The sequence below is a fragment of the Pygocentrus nattereri genome, chromosome 4 (genome assembly GCF_015220715.1).
Source record: "Pygocentrus nattereri isolate fPygNat1 chromosome 4, fPygNat1.pri, whole genome shotgun sequence".
Lineage (NCBI taxonomy): Eukaryota > Metazoa > Chordata > Actinopteri > Characiformes > Serrasalmidae > Pygocentrus > Pygocentrus nattereri.
The window spans coordinates 29,965,570-29,985,902 of record NC_051214.1 but is presented as its reverse complement, the minus strand read 5'-3'; the positions used below and the strand labels follow the sequence as shown (position 1 = coordinate 29,985,902).

Sequence of the window (20,333 nt, the reverse complement as noted above, 5' to 3'; positions counted from 1 at the left end):
GGGGCAATTTACCATGCCCAGTTGGCCAAACTGTGTGTCTTTGGACTGTGGGACGAAACCGGAGAACCCACAGGAAACCCACACACACGGGGAGAGCAAACTCCACACAGAAAGGTCCCAGGTCGCCCAGCTGGGGAAACAAACCCAGGCCCTTCTTGTTGTGAGGCGATAGGCCGACAGTGATTCACTACCCAAATAATACCTGCGCTAAGGTGGTCCTCTGGGAGTCCTGACCATTGAAGAACAGGGTAACAGGGCTAAGAAAGTGCAGAGAAACAGATGGACAACAGTCTGGAACTGTACAACTATAAAGCGCTCCTGTCTTGTAAGTGGTGCTGATTAAACTGGACAGTGAGAGTAGATAAAAGGATGTGTTCCCAATAAAGTGCTTAGTGTTTTGTTTTTTTGGTGACCTGGTTATTATGGTTATTATTAGTAGTTAACATGCAACATGTGTATCGGTCAAGCTAACCACTCCTGAACTGCAGCTTATTTCAGACTTAGTTACCTTAACAGGTTTCAACCCTGTTTTTCTTTTACCAGGAACAAAACATTTTAAAATAAAAAAACATTTGAATAAAAGTATTTATTGCTAAATTCAGTTGACGCATGCCGTTCATACATCTCCCTAAAATGAGTAACAGTGTTGCAAAGATGCTGTACATTTCCTTTAAAACCAGCTCATCTGGTATCTGATTTGACAGCTTGACGTGGGAAAGTAATATTTTCTCAAGGTAAAGCACTTAGTTTGATTAGTACTTTGTCAAAAAATACAAAAGGAAAAACAAATTTTTCGAGGCCCAAAATGCACTTTATTTACGGAAAGAGTTCTACATGGGGATTTAGTGGAAGGCGATGACGTAGTGTTTATGCTAACATATTATCACGAATAAATGTACAGACACTGACTAAGCAGAGTGGAAGAGAAAGTTCGTTACGATGTTTACGGAAATCACCTGATATTCTCTGTCTGTCTCTCTCTCTCTCTCTCTCTCTCTCTCTCTCTCTCTCTCTCACCTTCTCTCTCTCACATACGCGCCCGTGACGTGCAGTTCCCAGCCCAGGGTGAGGGTGTGTGGTGATGGAGAGAGAGTAGACCTCCTTCATTTATCTTCAGCTCTCTCTCTCTCGGCGTTTGACGGTTGGACTCGACTCTACTCGGACTAAAGTGCTCGCGGACGGCAGCTCGAGGGCCCAGGAACCCCGCTCTTCCGGACATGGCCCGGTCTCTGTGTACAGCAGCTCTCGGTCTCTTCTGCTTCGCTTTATCAGTGAGTAACTTAGTTCGTTTCGAGTTTTTTAGAGACGTTTCCGTGTTTCTCTCGGCTGTGAATCCCCCACGATAAGCTCCGAGTGCCGCTCAGGTTACCACTTTATCTCTGAGCGCGTTGAGTGAGCCGTTGGTCTTTGAACGAACAGACGCGTAAGGTTGTGTTAAGGTTGCAGTCTTGTCAAATAAATGGTCGCCTACAGCTGCACTGTGTAGACCGTAAGGTTAGTCAGCGTCCCACAGTAATCGTTGCGTTTGTGTGTGTGTTTGTGTGTGTGTGTGTGTGTGTGTGTGTGTATTGTTCTGACCCGTGCTGTGGACTGTGGTTTCGAGACCCCACTTGTCCTGCTGGTTCAGCCAGTATGCCCAATTGCTATATGTTCATTTCCAGCTCCAAGTAAATTGTTTGGTTCAGTCTCATAGCAAGAAGGCCAGGTAATAACATTCCTATAAAATGGGCTTTTCCACATGATTAGGTTGGAATTGAGTCTCACATTCCAGTCTTTGTTGTTTTATCACTTCCTAACGTTTGGAAACTGTTAACATGATGTGGTTTGGTAGAGGGTGTTGGCTGAGATCGCTTTCATGACACGGCTTTCGAAAAGACTCGAAGCATCCTGTAGTGTTGATTTGAAAGATGGCCTTCATTTTGCTAAGGTGTATGGAAGTGGCTCACATTCCCAGTTCAAGGGCCTAATGAATTTCACATTGTTGTTTTCCCAACAACAGTTCCAACAACAGTGGAAAATATCAACACGATTACCTGATTCAGCAGCAGGTGATCATAGAGCTGTGAGGACAGTGTTAAAAAGGGATTTCAATTTTTTATGACTTGTCCATAAGCCAATTGTTAAGTCGTTTGGAGTGGTTTAATGTGAAATATTCCGTTCTGCAGAATCTTCCGTCGGAATTGTTCACAGCAGTGGTGATAGGAACCAGACGTCTGAAGTGTTTAATGCCTCGAAAAGTTATATCACAAAAAAGGTTATGGATATGCTGTCTAATGTGTAAGATACTGTTTTAGGATTGTTTTGACACAGTCCTTTGGACTAGAATGTACTTTTTCAAATCCATATAATGTATATAATGTAGATATGCAGTAATGTGCGAAGGTTTTAGGCATCTAAGCAAATTTTTAACAATTTACCTCAGCAGTGAGTTTATCACAATATACATTAGAATAAAGTCATATTCATAATTCAAATAAACATAAAGAATTTCTTGGGTCCATATTTTTCCTGGACCTTCACAGCCGCCACAGAGACTTGTTAATATCATCAATTCCATCATGAGCACAATTTACTGAAGCACTGGTTGGTCAAACCAGGAGTTGCTTTTTAACTACATATAATACTGAACATAACTAACTACATATAATGCTTATAATACTAGGCTTCCTCGAGGAGAGGTTTGGAAATGGTTAAACAAACACACCAACATCCAGAAAATCACTATTTATTTCATATATATATATATATATATATATATATATATATATATATATATATATATACACACAATTATTAATTAATATTCTATAAATTTTGTTTATTCAAATAGTAACACTTTTCTCAGCAAATAAACACAAATTACACAAATAAATAGATTTTTAAAATGTGTCTTGTGTGCCTGAGACTTTCGCACAGTACTGTATGTAGGTTGTTAAAAGGCTACATAGTAGCCAAAGATTTACCACTGTTTTCTCATTCCCAACACATTACTGCTAAACACTCAGCAAACATGTAGACATGTAGATTCACTTTGTTTTTATCGCAATGTTTGAATTATGCAGACGTTTTGAAGAATTGATAGAATCCCCCTTTAAGATTAGGGAAAGTGAAATAGTGTGCAGTGTGTCGTCCCCAGAACTGGAGTTGGAAACAACCGTTTTTTGACTTGATTTTATACTGAAAACGTGAGAAGTCATAATTCCCAGTTATTGAGGAAGTGAATTGTCTACAAACATGTTAGAACAAGCAATTATCCAGTATGAGTGACATGGAGTGACACTGTCTCATATTTGAATTATTCATGTTTGGCAACAGATAATTGTATCTCACTCTGTGCTTGTGTGATTGCAGTCATCTTGAATCAGAATGTCTAGTAGTTAGCCTGATACAAGGAAGGCCAGGAAGATGCCCTGTGTGTATATTAGCTATAGAAAAAGTTGGTTTAAAATGAAGAATATAAAAAATACTGTAGCTTTTTCCTAATCTAGCATACTTGACACAGCCTGATGACCGTTTGTTATATCGGACAGCTCATATTTACTGTGCTTTTATACAGAAAGCAGTCAGAATATACAATGTCAATAATAGACGTTGTTCGTTTTGTAGAAATACGTTTCATTCAGAAATGTTTTGTTCAGTTAATGCAGAACATCAGGACAAACATCATAAATACTTTATTTATTAGTGACAGTCACTTTTAAAAAAGTCCTCACTGATAAAAATGAATTGATGCTTTAACTTTGTTTTTACTTTTAACTGCCTTACAATTTTGAGTTGATTGAACAAATAATTTATAGGAATGTTAAACACAGATTAGTACCTTAAAAGTTCAGTGAACTTTAAGGCAACCAGATTACTTATTATTTGAAGTTAAAACATCGAATCATTTCTTACAGTGTGGAGGAATCTCTGTAAGTGCTGTGACAGTCTTTGGCAGTACATCAACACCAACTTTCGATAGGCAACGTACCAGTTACAGGGTGAAATGTCTGTGTGTGCTGTGCTTTGTAATAGTAAAACCATTTAATTGTGGTGCTGCCATTGCGCTGTTTCAGCGGTTCTTGAATATGGCTTTAATCACTGAAGCGGGCTGGCTTGTCACTGCTTTGTGCTGTATTGGCAGAGGGAGATGTTTGGTTGACAGGAGCAAAGTGTTGCGATAGAGAATATCCTGTCAAGCAGATGGCTGTTGAGACAGGCCCTTGATTTGTCCACCATTTTGTGCCTTCCGTGGTACTGTGTTGTGCCTTTACCTATAGGTGTGGAATACTATAGGTGCTGTTGTGCTTTGATTCTCCTGAAATCTATATTTGCACTATGATTAACATCAAGTCCAATGGTTCATATTTAGTAGACATGGAACATTCAATGCATGTCATTGCATAGAGGAACAGAAGAGAAGACGTGCTACAGTATAAAAGACAAAACAGAAGAATGATCCCATTGTAGATGCTGAGGCTACCATGCAAAATGCTTGTAAGTTTTAATAGCTAAACCATCTTTTTCTAGTGCGTGAGGGAAGCTGAAGCCAGAGCAGACTTTTCTGTAGCCCTTCATCGGCAGAAGAGGGAATGGATCGTTCCTCCGCAAGTTCTGGAGGAGAATGTGGACTACACCAAAAAGGAATTCATTGCTAGAGTGAGAATGCTCTCATCAAAATCTTGCTTTCTTCTCTTTGACATAAAAAACATTTTTTACCCATTCAGAAATACCAGCTGCCATTTACACTGTACAAACATTTTGTGATAAATGGTCAAAAGCAAACCTTTCCATTTTTTCAAGTTACATTAACTGAAGCTAAAAATGTTTTTTACCCCTGCTGTGAAGATACTGCTTTTGAGATTCTAGGTTTTCTTGATAACTTATGTCTGATATGTATGTTTCAGATTCGCTCAGACAAAGATGACGATGGAAAAAACTTAATAACCTATGCCTTAAGGGGCGTTGGAGCAGACCAGGCACCCTTCAACCTGTTTGTTGTGATCCCTAACAATGGTTATGTTCAGATAACTGGTATCCTGGACCGAGAGATGATTTCGCAGTACAATGTAGGTCTGTTTAGAGCAAAAGGCCCATATTCTACATTTTTCTTGTTGTTTGTTGTTTTTTGTTTGTTTGTTTGTTTTTGGCTAAAATCCACTGTGTGGGTTTGTGCACCAAAATTAGCCATGATTAATTTTCTTTATGACCATTTTCCATCTTTTTATCTCTTTGAAATAAACAGGATGTTTTTGTCACTGTGCAGTCAAGACTGATACATAAAGGATATCTGTTCTGATTGGCTGCTTTTTTATTGTGCTTTATTTTAAAAGCAGTCCAGGCTGAAAAATTGAAAATTCACCATTAGTTGGTGGGGCTAATTTGCTGTAGGCTGAATAGATCAATATGATATTAATGCATTGTTTTCTTGACATTAAAAAAAACACAGTGTTTCTTCAGTTTGGACAGGGTGAACTGTACATTTCGAGACTTTAACAATGTTTATATACTGCGGCGCCAAACTTTTTGTTTAAAAAAAAAGTCCTGGGGAAATTGGTTTTCTATGAGAATGGGCTCTTTATGAATCAGTGTCTTGTGACAACATTGTTAAGTAACAATATTAACCCTTCTCACCTTCACAGCTCTCTGGAATTGCTACGTTCAGAAATGGCACAGTGGCAGAGAATGACATTCAGCTTAGGATAAAAGTGAAGGATCAGAATGACAATGCACCCATCTTTCCTGCCACTATCTCGCCAGGCTCTGTGAAAGAACTCAGCGCTGTAGGCAAGTCCCTAACTCATTACCCTCTCACTGATATTGCCAACATGCAGCATACCATGATGGTGAAAGATATTTGTTGGAAATTTAACAGGATGGCAAGTTAAATGTTGGTGAGATCACACTGATAAAATTCAGTATCATAGTATTTTACAAATATATCATACAGTACTGTGGGAAAGTCTCAGGTACACAAGACACATTTTTGAAATCTATTTATTTGTGTAGTTTGTGTTTATTTGCTGAGAAAAGTGTTAATATTTGAATAAACAAAATGTATAGAGTATTAATTAACAATTTTATTATATATGAAATACATATATATATATATGAAATAAGTAGTGATTTTCTGGATGTTGGTGTGTTTGTTTAAACATTTCAGTAAATTGTGCTTCAGTAAATTGTGCTCATGATGTAATTGATGATATTAACCAGTCTCTGTGGTGTCTGTGAAGGTCCAGGAAAAATATTGAACCAGGAAATTCTTGTTACTTTTTATTGATTTTATTTGAATTATGAATATGACTTTATTCTAATGTATACTGTGATTAACTCACTGCTGAGGTAAATTGTTTAGAAATGCTTAGATACCTAAAACTTTCACACAGTAGTGTATGTACTTTACATATTGTAGAGTTTGTCATCTTAGAAACAGGGACACTGTTATTAAATGAAATAGAGTATTGGTTGTTGTACATAGTTGTAGTACTTGTTATCTATCAATACTACAAAAACTAAATATTTCTGGTTTTGCATGACACTGATACCGGTCCCATCACTAGCTGAGAGTATGGTATGTTCATGGGTATGCATAACCGTTGTTAGTTATGCTAATGACTCTGTCTTTAAATCCTCTAGATACCGTTGTAATGAGGGTTTTAGCCACCGATGCTGACGAACCTGGGAACCCCAACTCTCAGATCCGCTATGACATAATAAATCAGGACCCTCCAGGGAACATGATGTTCAAGATTAATTCCAATGGAGAAGTGCTGGTTAGCAATCCTAACCTAGACAGAGAGGTGAGAAGTCATGCACCATGAAAGACAGTGGCTTTCCACTTTTTCACTATAGCTGCTTTTCAGTGCAGAAAGATCCCAGTATGTCTTTAATTGCTATTTACTATTGCTATTTTTATTTGCTAATTACTATTGTTTGTGTAGCTTGTGATATATAACTATGTATACATTAAGCCACTGATCAGGCATAACATTATGACCACCTCCTTGCTTCTAAGCTTAATGTCCATTTTATCAGGTCCACTTTCTATATAGCTGCACTTTGTAGTTCAACAATTACAGACTGTAGTCCATCTGTTCCTCTGCATAATTTGTTAGCCCCCCTTTTACCTTGTTCTTAAGTGGTCAGGACCCCTGTGGATCCTCACAGGGCAGGTACTATTTGTTTGGTGGATCATTCTTAGCACTGCAGTAACACTGATGTGGTGGTGGTGGTGTGTCAGTGTGTGTTGTGCCAGTACAAGGGGAGCAGATACAGCAGTGCTGGTGGAGTTTTTAAACACTGTGTCCACTCACTGTCCACTCACTGTCCACTCTATTAGACACTTGTACCTTGTCCATCCACCTTGCAGATGTAAAGGCAGAGACGATAGCTCATTGCTGCTGCAGTTTGTGTTGGTCATCCTTTTGTCCTTCGTCAGTGGTCACAGGGTGCTCCCAGCTGGATATTTTTGATTGGTGGGCTATTGTCAGTCAAGAAGTGACACAGAGGTGTTTAAACATTCCAGCAGCACTGCTGTATCTGATCCACTCAGACCAGCGCAACACAAACTAACACACCACAACCACATCAATGTTACTTCAGTGCTGGGAATGATCCACCACACAAATAGTACCACTGAAGAACAGGGTAAAAGTGGTCTAACAAAGTCTGTAATTGTAGAACTACAAAGTGCACCTATATAGTAAGTGGAGCTGATAAAATGGACAATGAGCATAGAAACAAGGTCATAATGTTATGCCTGATCAGTGTATTTTACTCATAAGTCAAAACAGTGTCTAATTAAAATGCCAATCTCTCTGCAGAGTGTTGATCACTACACACTTACTGTAAAAGCTTCAGATCTCAATGGGGCCCCTGGGTGCCGCACAGGAACAGCATCGTTTGAAGTCCTGGTCCTGGACGTAAATGATAATGTCCCAACACTAGAAAATGAAAATGTAAGTTTTTTTTACTGTTTTATCATCATTTAGTGTGAATGTTGATTGTGCTCTTGGTTCTTTGGGACACAGAAATATAGGTTAATGAGACTATTAACGAGGCTGTTATTGTACTGTAAAGAGACTTACTGTTTCTCTTCCTTGTCTGCAGTATGAGGGCAGTATTGAGGAGAACACAGATGGCGTAGAGGTGATGAGAATCAAAGCGAAAGATCTGGACATGGAGGGCACCGATAGCTGGCTGGCCAAGTTTGACATTGTGTCAGGGAATGAAGGGGGGCATTTCAGCATTTACACTGATCCAAACACCAACGAGGGAGTCCTGATGCTCAACAAGGTTGACAGATAATTTTCCACATATCATAAAAGATCAGTCCAGAATGTTGTATTATGTACATAGTAAAAATGAAGTACTTTTACTGTTGTATTAATTTTAGTAGTTGTAAAAATTGGCCTTGTGTGTCTTACCTGAATTGTACAGCTGTATTAATTATGAAAACACAAAGATTTGATTGCACCAGGGCTGCCTTAAAACACCTGTGAGGACGCCTGAAAGTTACCCTAACCCTGCCGCTTCACCCATTGAGCGAATTTGCTGTACATATAACTTGTTACATTTAAGCATTTTAATGAAAAAATATAGTGTGATGTTTTAAAATAATAATTAAAAAAAAAACCTTTTAGAATCTTTTTTATTTAAGTTATTTTTTTTGTTTTGTTTATTTATTTATTTATTTTTGCACAACACAAACATTATACTCAATTTCCGCTGATACTTCATGTTCAAGGAATCGGATCAGACAGGAGGGCAGGGAGGTGGGGGTCAAATTCAAACAACCCTAATTAAATTCTAAGATGTTCCTAATAAACACTTTATTATTATTTATCATATATTAAACCAATTCAGAGCTGTCAGTCAACCAAAAATAGCCAGCCAACAGCAGTCCTGTGTTATCAGCAAAACTGATAACAAAGCCAAACACACTGCCAAGAACTACAAGAAACATGCAGTCTCAAAGCAATATTCATGCTTTTTCAACCAAGAAAAAAAAAACACATTAATATGTCATATTTGAGTTTCTGCGCTGCTGTGTGGTTCAAATGGTATTGTTATTGTGTTTTTGGGGTCTTAAAAGATTAAGTTTAAAAAAAACTTTTTTTTTCTAACGGTGCAATAATTCTATAATTACCTACATTATGAAAATCTCTTTTGCTTTGATCATTTGATCATCAAATAGTTGCAGCATCTGTACTAGCATGTACAGATGAAGTGATGCATATTCTCTGCTTTCAGGCTGTGGATTATGAGGAGGTCAAAAACATGAATCTGGGCATTGCGGTGTCCAACAAGGCTCCCTACCATCCCTCAGTGACAGGAGGTGCAGGAACAATTGGAGTGGTGATCCCAGGAGCTGTTGGTGGTAGTGGTAGTGGTAGTGGTAGTGGTAGTGGTAGTGGTAGTGGTAGTGGTGGTGGTAGTGGTAGCGGTAGTGGTAGCGGAGGAGGAAGTTCAGGATCAAGTTGGAGTACTGGAGGAGGGTCTATTGTACCAGGAAGCCCAGGTACCCTTGGAAGTGGTAAAGTGTACAATGTGAACATCAACGTAAAAAACCAGCCTGAGGGTCCACGCTTCAACCCCAAAGTAAAGGCAATCCCCCTTTCTGAAGATGGCAAGACGGTTGATATAACGAAAGTCATTGCTAAGTACCCTGCCCTCGATGGAGATACAGGGTTACCTTCTAAGAACGTCAGGTTAGTGTGCCTTTATATTTTCTTTCCACAATTTATAGAATTACTTGTTCATGCAAGATTGATCTACAAAACAAATACAGAGTTTTTTTTTCCCTTTTTCTTTCAGATATGTCAAAGGCGCTGACCCAGACAACTGGCTGTCCATTGATGAGAAAACAGCTGAAATTAGACTAAACAAAATTCCAGACCGGGAATCTCCACACTTGGTCAATGGGACATACACAGCCCAGATCCTTTGCATCAGTCAAGGTAACAAAGCCCCTTGTGTGCAGTAATAAGCCAAAAAAGTTATCTTGGTTTTATATATATATATATATATATATATATATATATATATATATATATATATGTGTGTGTGTGTGTGTGTGTGTGTGTGTGTATATATGTGTGTGTGTGTGTGTATATATATATGTGTGTGTGTGTGTGTGTGTGTGTGTGTTCAGATATCCATTTATTCAGACTTCAACCTGCTAAATTATCCACGCTGTAATTGCTTTAAAAAGACTGACTGCTGTTTTTACTCAGGATTTAATTGCAGAGAATATAGAACTGATAATGTACTGTAAAATATGTTTAGTCTTTCATGCTACATTGAAAACTGTAGCAATGCAGTTATATACTCACTAGGGGGTGGTATAGGTCTGCCTACTAAGTTTTATTGCTCATGGCACTTATACAACCTGTCCTGTAGGGGGCACCATGAATTAACATTAGCAGCATGGTGTATCAGTGAAAATTATATTATTCTTTATTTGATGAAGTGCTTACAGAATTGATTTACATACGAATCAGACCAGCTGTCTAAATAGAATCTGTATCCACTTTCTCAGTCTGCATTGTATTTGGAGATTTAAAAAAAGACTTCTTTATGCAGTGCTGTTATATAACCACCTACTTGCACAGTAGAACTGTTAATGATACTGCCAACAGGTTACTGCAGGAATTACTGCATTACTTGTTCTGCAGGGAGCACCATTTATCATCAATACAGCAAAACACAGATCAATGGAAATAAAGATGTTAGATAATGTACTTGTGATTTGATTAGTTTGTCATTTTGTTCCATTATAAATTTGGAAACTGCTTTCAGAATCATTCAGCCAAACTTAGTGGAGCTGAAAATGTACCTTGGGTTTGTGAAAGGCACTATATGAATGTAAATTATTATTCTTATTCTTCTTATTATTATTATCTCTTATCACAGACGTACCCTATACTACAGCTACAGGCACAGTTGCCATCCAGGTGGAGGACTTTAATGACCACTGCCCTACTCTGACGAGCCAGGCACAGACTTTGTGCACCAACCAGGAAGCCATATATGTCACTGCAATAGATGAAGATGCTCCTCCCAATGGAGCCCCTTTCACTTTCAGCATAGTTCCTGAAAAAACTAAGGGAAAATGGAGTGTGGAGCACTTAAATGGTATGCAGTGTTAGTTGATTGAGTTAGAGTTGTTGTTTAGAGTAAACAAAAATTACTTCAGAGGATTTTAGCCTATGAAAAACAAATGATAGCTTGTATTTAGCAAAAAGGACTGTGGAGCTGGGTGTAGAAAATTTTGTCTAGTACTAAAATAACATGACCAGTCTTCAGTATCAGCTCTCCCTTATTTTTACTTTGATGTTACTGTTTCAATGTTATTTTAGAGACAACGGCCATCTTGAGAACTCATGAAAGTCTGTGGCCGGGTACTCAGGAAGTGACAGTGGAGGTGCGTGACCAGCAGGGGGAGGCATGTCCAGAGCCACAGGTGCTAAAACTGGATGTATGCACCTGTAATCATCATGGTCTATGTGGTGCCCGTGGGGCTCAACAGAAGGGCTCGGTGCTTGGCAAAGCTGGAATTGGTCTGCTTCTCCTGGGACTCCTTCTGCTCTTACGTGAGTTCAGTGTTGTGTCTGTTTCATCTCAGTGGTCCAAACTAGATCTTAGAGGAGGCAATATTCCCTTATGATTTCTGAGGAATGGAGTTTGGCCTAAATGTAGCAATGTGACAGTAGTTGACATTGACACAGGAACCCTTGAGTATGGACGTTTGTATTTACTTTAAAAACTGTATACCCTCATGGAGCAAATACAATTCCAATTCCAATGAAGTTGGGACGTTGTGTAAAACATAAATAAAAACAGAATACGATGATTTGCAAATCCTTTTCAACCTATATCACTTGAATACACTACAAAGACAAGACATTTAACGTTCAATCAGATAAACTTTATTGTTTTTTGCAAATATTCACTCATTTTGAATTTGAAGCCTGCAACACGTTCCAAAGAAGTTGGGACAGGGGCATGTTTACCACTGTGTTACATCACCTTTCCTTTTAACAACACTCAATAAGCATTTGGGAACTGAGGACACTAATTGTTGAAGCTTTGTAGGTGGAATTCTTTCCCATTCTTGCTTGATGTAGAACTTCAGTTGCTCAAGAGTCCGGGGTCTCCATTATCATACTTTGCACTTCATAATGCGCCACACATTTTCAATGGGAGACAGGTCTGGACTGCAGGCAGGCCAGTCTAGTACCCGCACTCTTTTACTACGACGCCACGTAGACGTTGCTTGGATGGCAGCATATGTTGCTCCAAAACCTGTATGTACCTTTCAGCATTAATGGTGCCTTCACAGATGTGCAAGTTACCCATGCCATGGGCACTAACACACCCCCATACCAGATGCTGGCTTTTGAACTTTGTACTGATAACAATCCGGACAGTCCTTTTCCTCTTTGGCCCGAAGGACACGACGTCCATGATTTCCAAAATCAATTTGAAATGTGGACTCATCAGACCACAGGGCACTTTTCCACTTTGCGTCAGTCTATCTCAGATGAGCTCGGGCCCAGAGAAGCCGGCGGCGTTTCTGGGTGTTGTTGATATATGGCTTTCGCTTTGTATTGCAGAGTTTTAACTTACACTTGTAGATGGAGCAACGAACTGTGTTCACTGACAATGGTTTTCTGAAGTGTTCCTGAGCCCATGTGGTAATAACCATTACAGAATGATGTGGGTTTTTAATGTAGTGCCGCCTGGGGATCGAAGGTCACGGGCATTCAATGTTGGTTTTCTGCCTTGCTGCTTACTTGCAGAGATTTCTCCAGATTCTCTGAATCTTTTGATGATATTATGGACTGTAGATGATGAAATCCCTAAATTCATTGCAATTGCATGTTGAGAAACATTGTTCTCAACAATGTTGTTCACAAAGTGGTGAACCTCACCTCATCCTTGCTTGTGAATGACTGAGCCTTTAAGGGATGCTCCCTTTATACCCAATCATGACACTGACCTGTTTCCAATTAACCTGTTCACCTGTGGAATGTTCCAAACACATGTTTTTTGAGCATTCCTCAACTTTCCCAGTCTTGTTGCCCCTGTCCCAACTTCTTTGGAACGTGTTGAAGGCATCAAATTAAAAATTGAGTGAATATTTGCAAAAAACAAAAGTTTATTCATTTGAACATTGAATATCTTGTCTTTTAGTGTATTCAATTGAATATAGATTGAAAAGGATTTGCAAATCATTGTATTCTGTTTTTATTTATGTTTTACACAATGTTCCAACTTCATTGGAATTAGGTTGTACATAATAACCTATTTACTGATATTTACCATGTTTTAGCCTCAGCTGATTAATTAGTTTTTCTCCACAGTTATCCCACTTTTGCTGCTCTTCTGTCAATGTGGTGCAGCCGCTATGGGAGGAGCCTTCGCTGATATGCCCTTTGACACCAAAGAGCACTTGATCGCCTACCATACAGAAGGACAGGGAGAAGACCGGGTAAAGCCAGAAACTTTAACTTTGTCTTCCATTCTGTTCTGTTAATCCTAGTTATGGAATGTATGATTAATATAGTAGGAGTGTGTTTGAGTTGTGCACATGGAGTTCCAGTATTCAGAAATTGTAATGACTGTTTAAGCATTCACTATGCAAATTTCATCACAAGATAATGGAGTAAAAAGTCACAAATAGCTTACAAAAGGTCAGGTAATTTTGACATGGAAGGCATCATCGGTACAAGTGTAATATGTAATGCCCAAAATTCTTAATGCCCAAAAAATCTCAGATATGATTGTAAAAAGTGCCAGCAGTGGACATGCTGCTCATGAGTTTTAAAAAAAGGGAGAGTTAATGAATAATGTCTTCAGCAAGAGTATCACGTCCTCTCCTGAAAACCCATTACACAAATCATTTATTATATCCAAGAACGGCAAAATGAAACAGTTAGCTACAGAGTTTGTTTGAAATATATTTCATGCTAATTCATACCATTTGAATAAAGAAACTTTATTTGCAAGGGAAAAGTTACTTTTCAATTTATGAAACCTTGATCCCAAACAAAGATGGTCCCTGAAGACGAAGATTTTCATGGTTACCTGAATAGCCTTTAAACCCCTTCAAACATTCGAAAGTCAAAATTCTATTATGCTGTACATCTATGTTATGTTTAACATCTCAAGTCATGCACAGTGCAAAAAATGCTTAAGCGCTCATGTAGTCCCTCCTCACTTTGACAGGATATGCCCATGCACCTCACTGCACCAGAGGTTGATGGTGGATTGGGCAACATGGCACCTAAAGGCACCTATTGGCCTGGTGGGAACGGTATAGAAGGAGCAGGAGCTGGTTACCTGCCGTCTGCAGGCGAGGATGGCTATATAATAAGAGAGGAATTTGACGATGATGGAATGGCTCTCTCAGATGATTTCTTGAATCTGTACTACTCACGTGTAAGTAGATATGAATTAGCAAGCAATGACAATGCAGTGTTCAGAGATTGGCAGGAGAGTGAGCTCCACATTTAGAGGTTCCTGGCACAGTTTTGCCTTCCTTTACGTGCAACTCACCAGTAATGGTTCAACTGCATTAGAAGTTAATTGAAGTGTTGGTGCACAGTAATACTTTAAAAATGTTTTATTCGGTAGCCTAACCTTTAAATAAAGTCATACTTGAATATTTATGAACGCCATCATTCCTGAGTAATGGCAGAGACCTAGTTAAGACCACCATATCGCTGCTGTCGGAAGAAAACCTCGTAACTCCTTTTTTGACATAATTTCAAATGACCTATTGCCCTATATATTGTGTGTAAATTTCATGATGAGTGGAGCAAAAGAAACTGCCCAAAATGACTTGGAATGATGTCTGGTTCCATTGACTTGCAATAAAATTACAGTATGTTTTTTCTTTCTCCTGTAAAGTTCTAATTTTGGAGATTTTTCTTCTGACAACAGCGATATACTAGTACTGTGGAAAATTTTGTTGCCCTTGAATTTAAGTAAATTTGTATATACACTCACCGGCCACTTTATTAGGTACTGTATGTACTGTTAAATTCTTTGTTAATACAAATAGCTAATCAGCCAATCACATGGCCGCAACTCAATGCATTTAGGCATGTAGAGGTGGTCAAGTCAACTTGCTGAAGTGCAAACCGAGCATCAGAATGGGGAAGAAAGGTGATGTAAGTGACCTTCAATGTGGCATGGTTGTTTGTGCCAGACGGGCTGGTCTGAGTATTTCAGAAACTGATGATCTACTGGGATTTTCACACACAACCATCTCTAGGATTTACAGAGAATGGTCTGAAAAAGAGAAAATATCCAGTGAGCACCAGTCATGTGGACGAAAATGCCTTGTTGATGTGAGAGCTCAGAGGAGAATGGGCAGACTGGTTCGAGATGATAGAAAGGCAACAGTAACTCAAATAAATAAATAAAATCTCTGAGGAATGTTTCCAAAACCTTGTTGAAAGGATGCCACGAAGAATTAAGGCAGTTCTGAAGGCAAAAGGGGGTCCAACCTTTTACTAGCAAGGTACCTAATAAAGTGGCTGGTGAGTGTATATGTATGTATGTATTTTGCCTTAGGAATGAATATACAAGTACATATACACACAGAAATACTGCAGTTAAGTAAAAGTATAAAAGTTAACGATCTCAGACTGGATTTCTGTGTGAGTACAACAGTACAAAATGACTTGCTTTTATATGCACAGAAGTGTAGAAAGTAAATGAAAATTGTGTAAAGTATTATCATTCTTTTAAGGTCAGTGTGCTGCAGACATGACAAAACAGAGTTGGGTATCCTTAGGGGAAATTGTGCTTTTATACCTTTACTGATAAAAAAAAATATAGAACTTATGGTGTTGTTAACAAGGCCTCTGCCTAGAGATTCTGTAGGGCATAACAGTGTAAGGCAGTTTTAGTTAAAGGGCTTTTATATCAATAGGAAATCATTCACTTAATGTTTTTTATATGTCATCTTACGATTACTACCATAAACTATACTCAATTATTGCTTTATACATTTTTTCAATAAGATTTTGAATGTTTATGCATGTGTTATAAAGCCCCAATCAAGGTAGCCTTCAAATAAAGTGTTATCAAAACACCTAATTCTGCTGTGCTGTGCCCTTCTCTACTGTAGTCCTGTTTAGCTCTATATATAGTAAAGTACTTGAAATGCATTAAATTCACAATTGGAGGTTAGGTTACATATAGTAACTTAAAATATAAAGTACTTTAATCCCTTGAAGACTTAGGGTTAATAATTTAACAATAAGCTTTGGAATCCAGGGCTCAACATGCATTCATCTTTCCCCTTTTTGCAGAAGAGTCATCAGCTGGATGTCACGGCCAAAAATGCTCTGCTGGTATATGACTATGAAGGTCGGGGTTCACCAGTTGGTTCCATTGGCTGCTGTAGTCTCCTTGAATCGCACAATGATCTGGAGTTCCTCAACGACCTCGGGCCCAAGTTCACCACTCTCGCTGAGATATGTGGAGGCACAACATTCACAACAGAGGTCTCAGCCCCTCCTCCCTCTATTCCGAAACCCATCGTGGAACGCTCAGAACCAGTCTCCATAGAAACCAACATTGTCAATACTATGAATGTTCCTGCTAGGCCTGCACCATTTTCATCCATGCATGTGGAGGAGAATGTCATGGTTACCAACAGCCAAGCCTCAGTAGTGGCTGACAGGAAGCCTGCTCAGACTCTGATTGACATGAAGCCTGCCCAGACTTTGATTGACGTCCAGCCAGCACAGACCCTGTTGGTGCAGCAACAGCCTCTGTACTATGTGGTGGAGCCACAAGTTTCCAGCACCGTGCTGTTGGCCGAGGGGCCCACCGTTGGATTGGGACAAAGCATGTACATGCTGAACGGTGCTCCAATGGCTGAGAGAGTTCTAGTCCAGGGCACTGTTCCTGCACAAGGCACGATAAGCAGAGGAGACAGAGTGATGCTGCTGGAGACAGGTGGAGGATCCACCCAGGCACTGAACACAGGACTGCTGCAGACAGCTAACCTATCTGGTTCGCAGCTCCTGCTGGTGGAGAGGGGAGCACAGGGTGGGCAGTACCTCCAGGGGACACTGCAGAGAGGCGGAATTGCTGGCTCTCAAGGTGTAATGGTAGTGGAAGGCCAGTCAGGCCCCATGATGCATGGATCTCTGCAAAGAGGTGTTGCCACAGGTGGGTCTCAGAACATGCTGTATATGGAAGCGCAGGGTGGGCCATCAGGAGTTGTTCATGGATCACTGCAGAGGGGCATGACCTCCAGCGCAGGGTCACAAAGCGGGACTGTGGGATTGAACGGAAGCTCCATCCAGATAAGCAGAGTTCCAACCTCCTCACAGAAAGTGGTCATCCAAGAGAAGAAGGTTGTGTCAACTCAAAAAAGCCCCCTGTAAAGATGCATGGATAATAAAACCCCTCATTGCATTAACTTTCTATTGACCTGGAAAGATTTTCAACTTTCTTTTATCTTCATTACACTTTGCACATTGCATACTTGTCTTTGAATACAAGTAACATCTAACACTTTTTCAGCTTTATTTGAAAGGATTGTTTTTTTTTTATTAAGGTTTTAATTTGTGAACTTCAGTAGTGTACGTCAATATGGTTTTGAGTGTCACATTGCAAAGAGGGCCCTTTTGAATCTTTACCATTAGTCATTTGCCAGCACTTTTAAAATATACACGGGTCAGCTTCCATCAGTAGCTTCATAGGCTCCATGTCCGTATCCTATATTAAAATCCACACAAAATGCATCCACAGTAATACTAGTGTTTTCAGTTGAGGTTCCAGAAAACTGAGATAGAAAAAGCAGCTGTGCAAAGTCAATATTTGAATTAATTCAAATGATTAATTATTTGACTTCAAAAATTAGCAGTAGCATCAAAAGCACATTGGATAGTGTAGCAGAGTGTGTAAGCCTGGGCAAACAGATAAAGCAGTGGACACAGAAAATTGTTTGAATATATCAGTTTTGGACTTTCAAAATGATAACAAAACATTTATTAGAAAGAATATGATATGATGATAATGTGTGTTTTTTGTATCTACAAGAATCTGTTTAGTGTATTAACATTTATTTTATAGAACATTTTATAGTACAAATTAATTGTTAACAGAATAGTCCATTTTATCATTCGGTGCTCAAAAAATTTGATTTTCTTAAAATCGTGTCAAAATAAAGATTGTTGTTGGTTGTGCCATGTAACACTTGAAATTAAACTTATTACAGACAGAAGCTTTTCAATTAGTTGAATGTTTTAAAGCTTCTCTGTTTTGCCTTAATATTTTATTATTTCAAATGTTTCAAATGTAAAAATATGACAAACTGTTTTATGTAGAAATTTATATTACTAAATTACCCTTTTTAATAGCTAACTTAGTATCTGATTGTAGGATTGGATGGTTTTACTACCTGAGCTTTTTCAACTTTGGGAAACTTAAATGCCTACATTTTATTTTGATGTAATGTATTTATTAAATTATGTAATAGGAAAATAATAATGGACATTGGTATAGATGGCATATCGGTATCTAAATAGGCCAGATATCAGCAGAAGATGCTAGATTGGTTATTGGAGGGAAAGTAAGAATAAATCTAATCCATTAAGGAAGCTAATGACAAATGGTTTTAGATTTAAGTGGGCCTTTTATTAAATAAACAATTCTAAAACTAAGTTCTGAAGTCTATTCTTAAGCTATCGTTCAGTGTTTTTTACAGTGACAGAGACTACCTTTCAGTCTGTCCCCAGCTTTAACTTTTATTCACTGTTTTCAGTTTGGGCAATTCAGTGCTTTATATAATGTCTTGGTTCTCATTTAAAAACTCAAAATAACTCAAACTGCAGCCAGTTGGTATTATTAGTTACATTTTATTAAGATTTCACTACTTAAAATTGTAGGTCTTTGTCTGCTGAGTGAATTTTTTTAACTTCTTTGTACTCTTTGCGCTTTTCACTGTGGTGAGCTCAGAACCTGAATATCTGGATCGCAACGGCTGAAGTTATTTACACATCGCACTACTGACACTAAACGTCAAACGATACTAAAAACTGAATTCAAAACCAAGCTTGAACGCTGGGATAATGTTACATGGCTTTTAGGGGGTTACTTGTGCTTTTGGAGAAATGGGTTCAGTTTGCTGCATGATCCTAAAGAATTTTGTATATTTGCTGTACAACTGGACCATCATAAAGGCATAACTTTTTTTTTTAAGGGCATACTTCTTGGACTTAAGGTACTTCTTGTTTTTGTATGTGCAGAATATCAAAGAGTACAAAAGCAAAAATAAGTACATTTTCTATTGTAAGCTTGAATGTACTCTGATATACACTGCCATTTTTCTACTAGAGGGCCAAAAGGTAATGTCTGTATTTGTTTTTGTTTGTGGGTATGTAGATTGTAGGTGATGTTTTGCTTATTATACACTGGAATACCAAATAAACAATAAGTAAATAAAACATCTTGTCGAGAAAGAATGAATTCACTGAAATTGGAGATGGCATATCCATGCAAATACTTCCTAAAGTATCTTAGTAACATTGTGTTATTTAAAACTGTTATCTATATATTGCTGCCTGTAAAGTAGTAGTTTGATCATGATGGCCTACATTTAGGTTGTCATCTTAAGTGAAGTGCTTAAATTAAAAATAGTTCATTTTGAAGTTTAGTAGTTTTAAATTATTATTATAGTTTTATTTTAGAACTATAATGTATAACTGTAGTTGTGTTAGTTGTAGTAATTGTGTGCATGATTTGCATTGCTGTGCTTTCAGTCACCATGTAATTAAGTGCATTCCAGGCAACAGCCTTTCAGTTCTAAACAGTGTAGTAGATATTTTTAAAAGACTAAAAGCTCGTAGTAGATAGTTCATAGTCTATAAATCAGAGTTTGGGCCAATATTCAACATAATCCTGTTGAATCAACTCCAGTTACACTTGTGTAAAGATTGTGAAAACACAGAAGCCTGAAACGAGCTGAAATAAGGGTTATATGTAAATAGCCAGTGTGTCCTGTGCCCTACTAGAAATTTGATCAGTCTTGCATAACAAGCCCTTTGGCTTTAGCAGTGGATCAGTGCTGCTTCCACACTTTAATCTGCCTCACTTCACCAGTACCTCACAAACATCTGATAATACATTTATACTGCAAACCACATGCCAAAAAAGTTGGAACAGTGTGTGAAGTACTAGTGAAAACAAAGTGTTCTGTAAATTCTGTTTGACCTGTATTTAATAGAAAACAATACCAAACACAATACTTGATGTTTTACCTTTATAAACTTTTTTTTTTTTTTGCAAATATTTTTTATTTATTTTTTTGGACTGGCAAC

General features: G+C 38.3%; 1 protein-coding gene across 1 annotated transcript; it reads left to right on the top strand.

Moving 5' to 3' along the window:
- Window positions 1–1,037: 1,037 nt before the first annotated feature.
- Window positions 1,038–19,462, top strand: LOC108416239 (desmoglein-2-like). Its single transcript, XM_017689268.2, has 14 exons — window positions 1,038–1,271; window positions 4,510–4,638; window positions 4,887–5,048; window positions 5,622–5,766; window positions 6,619–6,782; window positions 7,806–7,940; window positions 8,092–8,277; window positions 9,235–9,692; window positions 9,799–9,941; window positions 10,897–11,118; window positions 11,343–11,576; window positions 13,350–13,477; window positions 14,215–14,427; window positions 16,311–19,462. Exons 1-14 carry the CDS (start codon window positions 1,218–1,220, stop codon window positions 17,394–17,396), a joined length of 3,459 nt encoding a protein of 1,152 aa, XP_017544757.1. The 5' UTR covers window positions 1,038–1,217; the 3' UTR covers window positions 17,397–19,462.
- The last annotated feature ends 871 nt before the right edge of the window (window positions 19,463–20,333 follow it).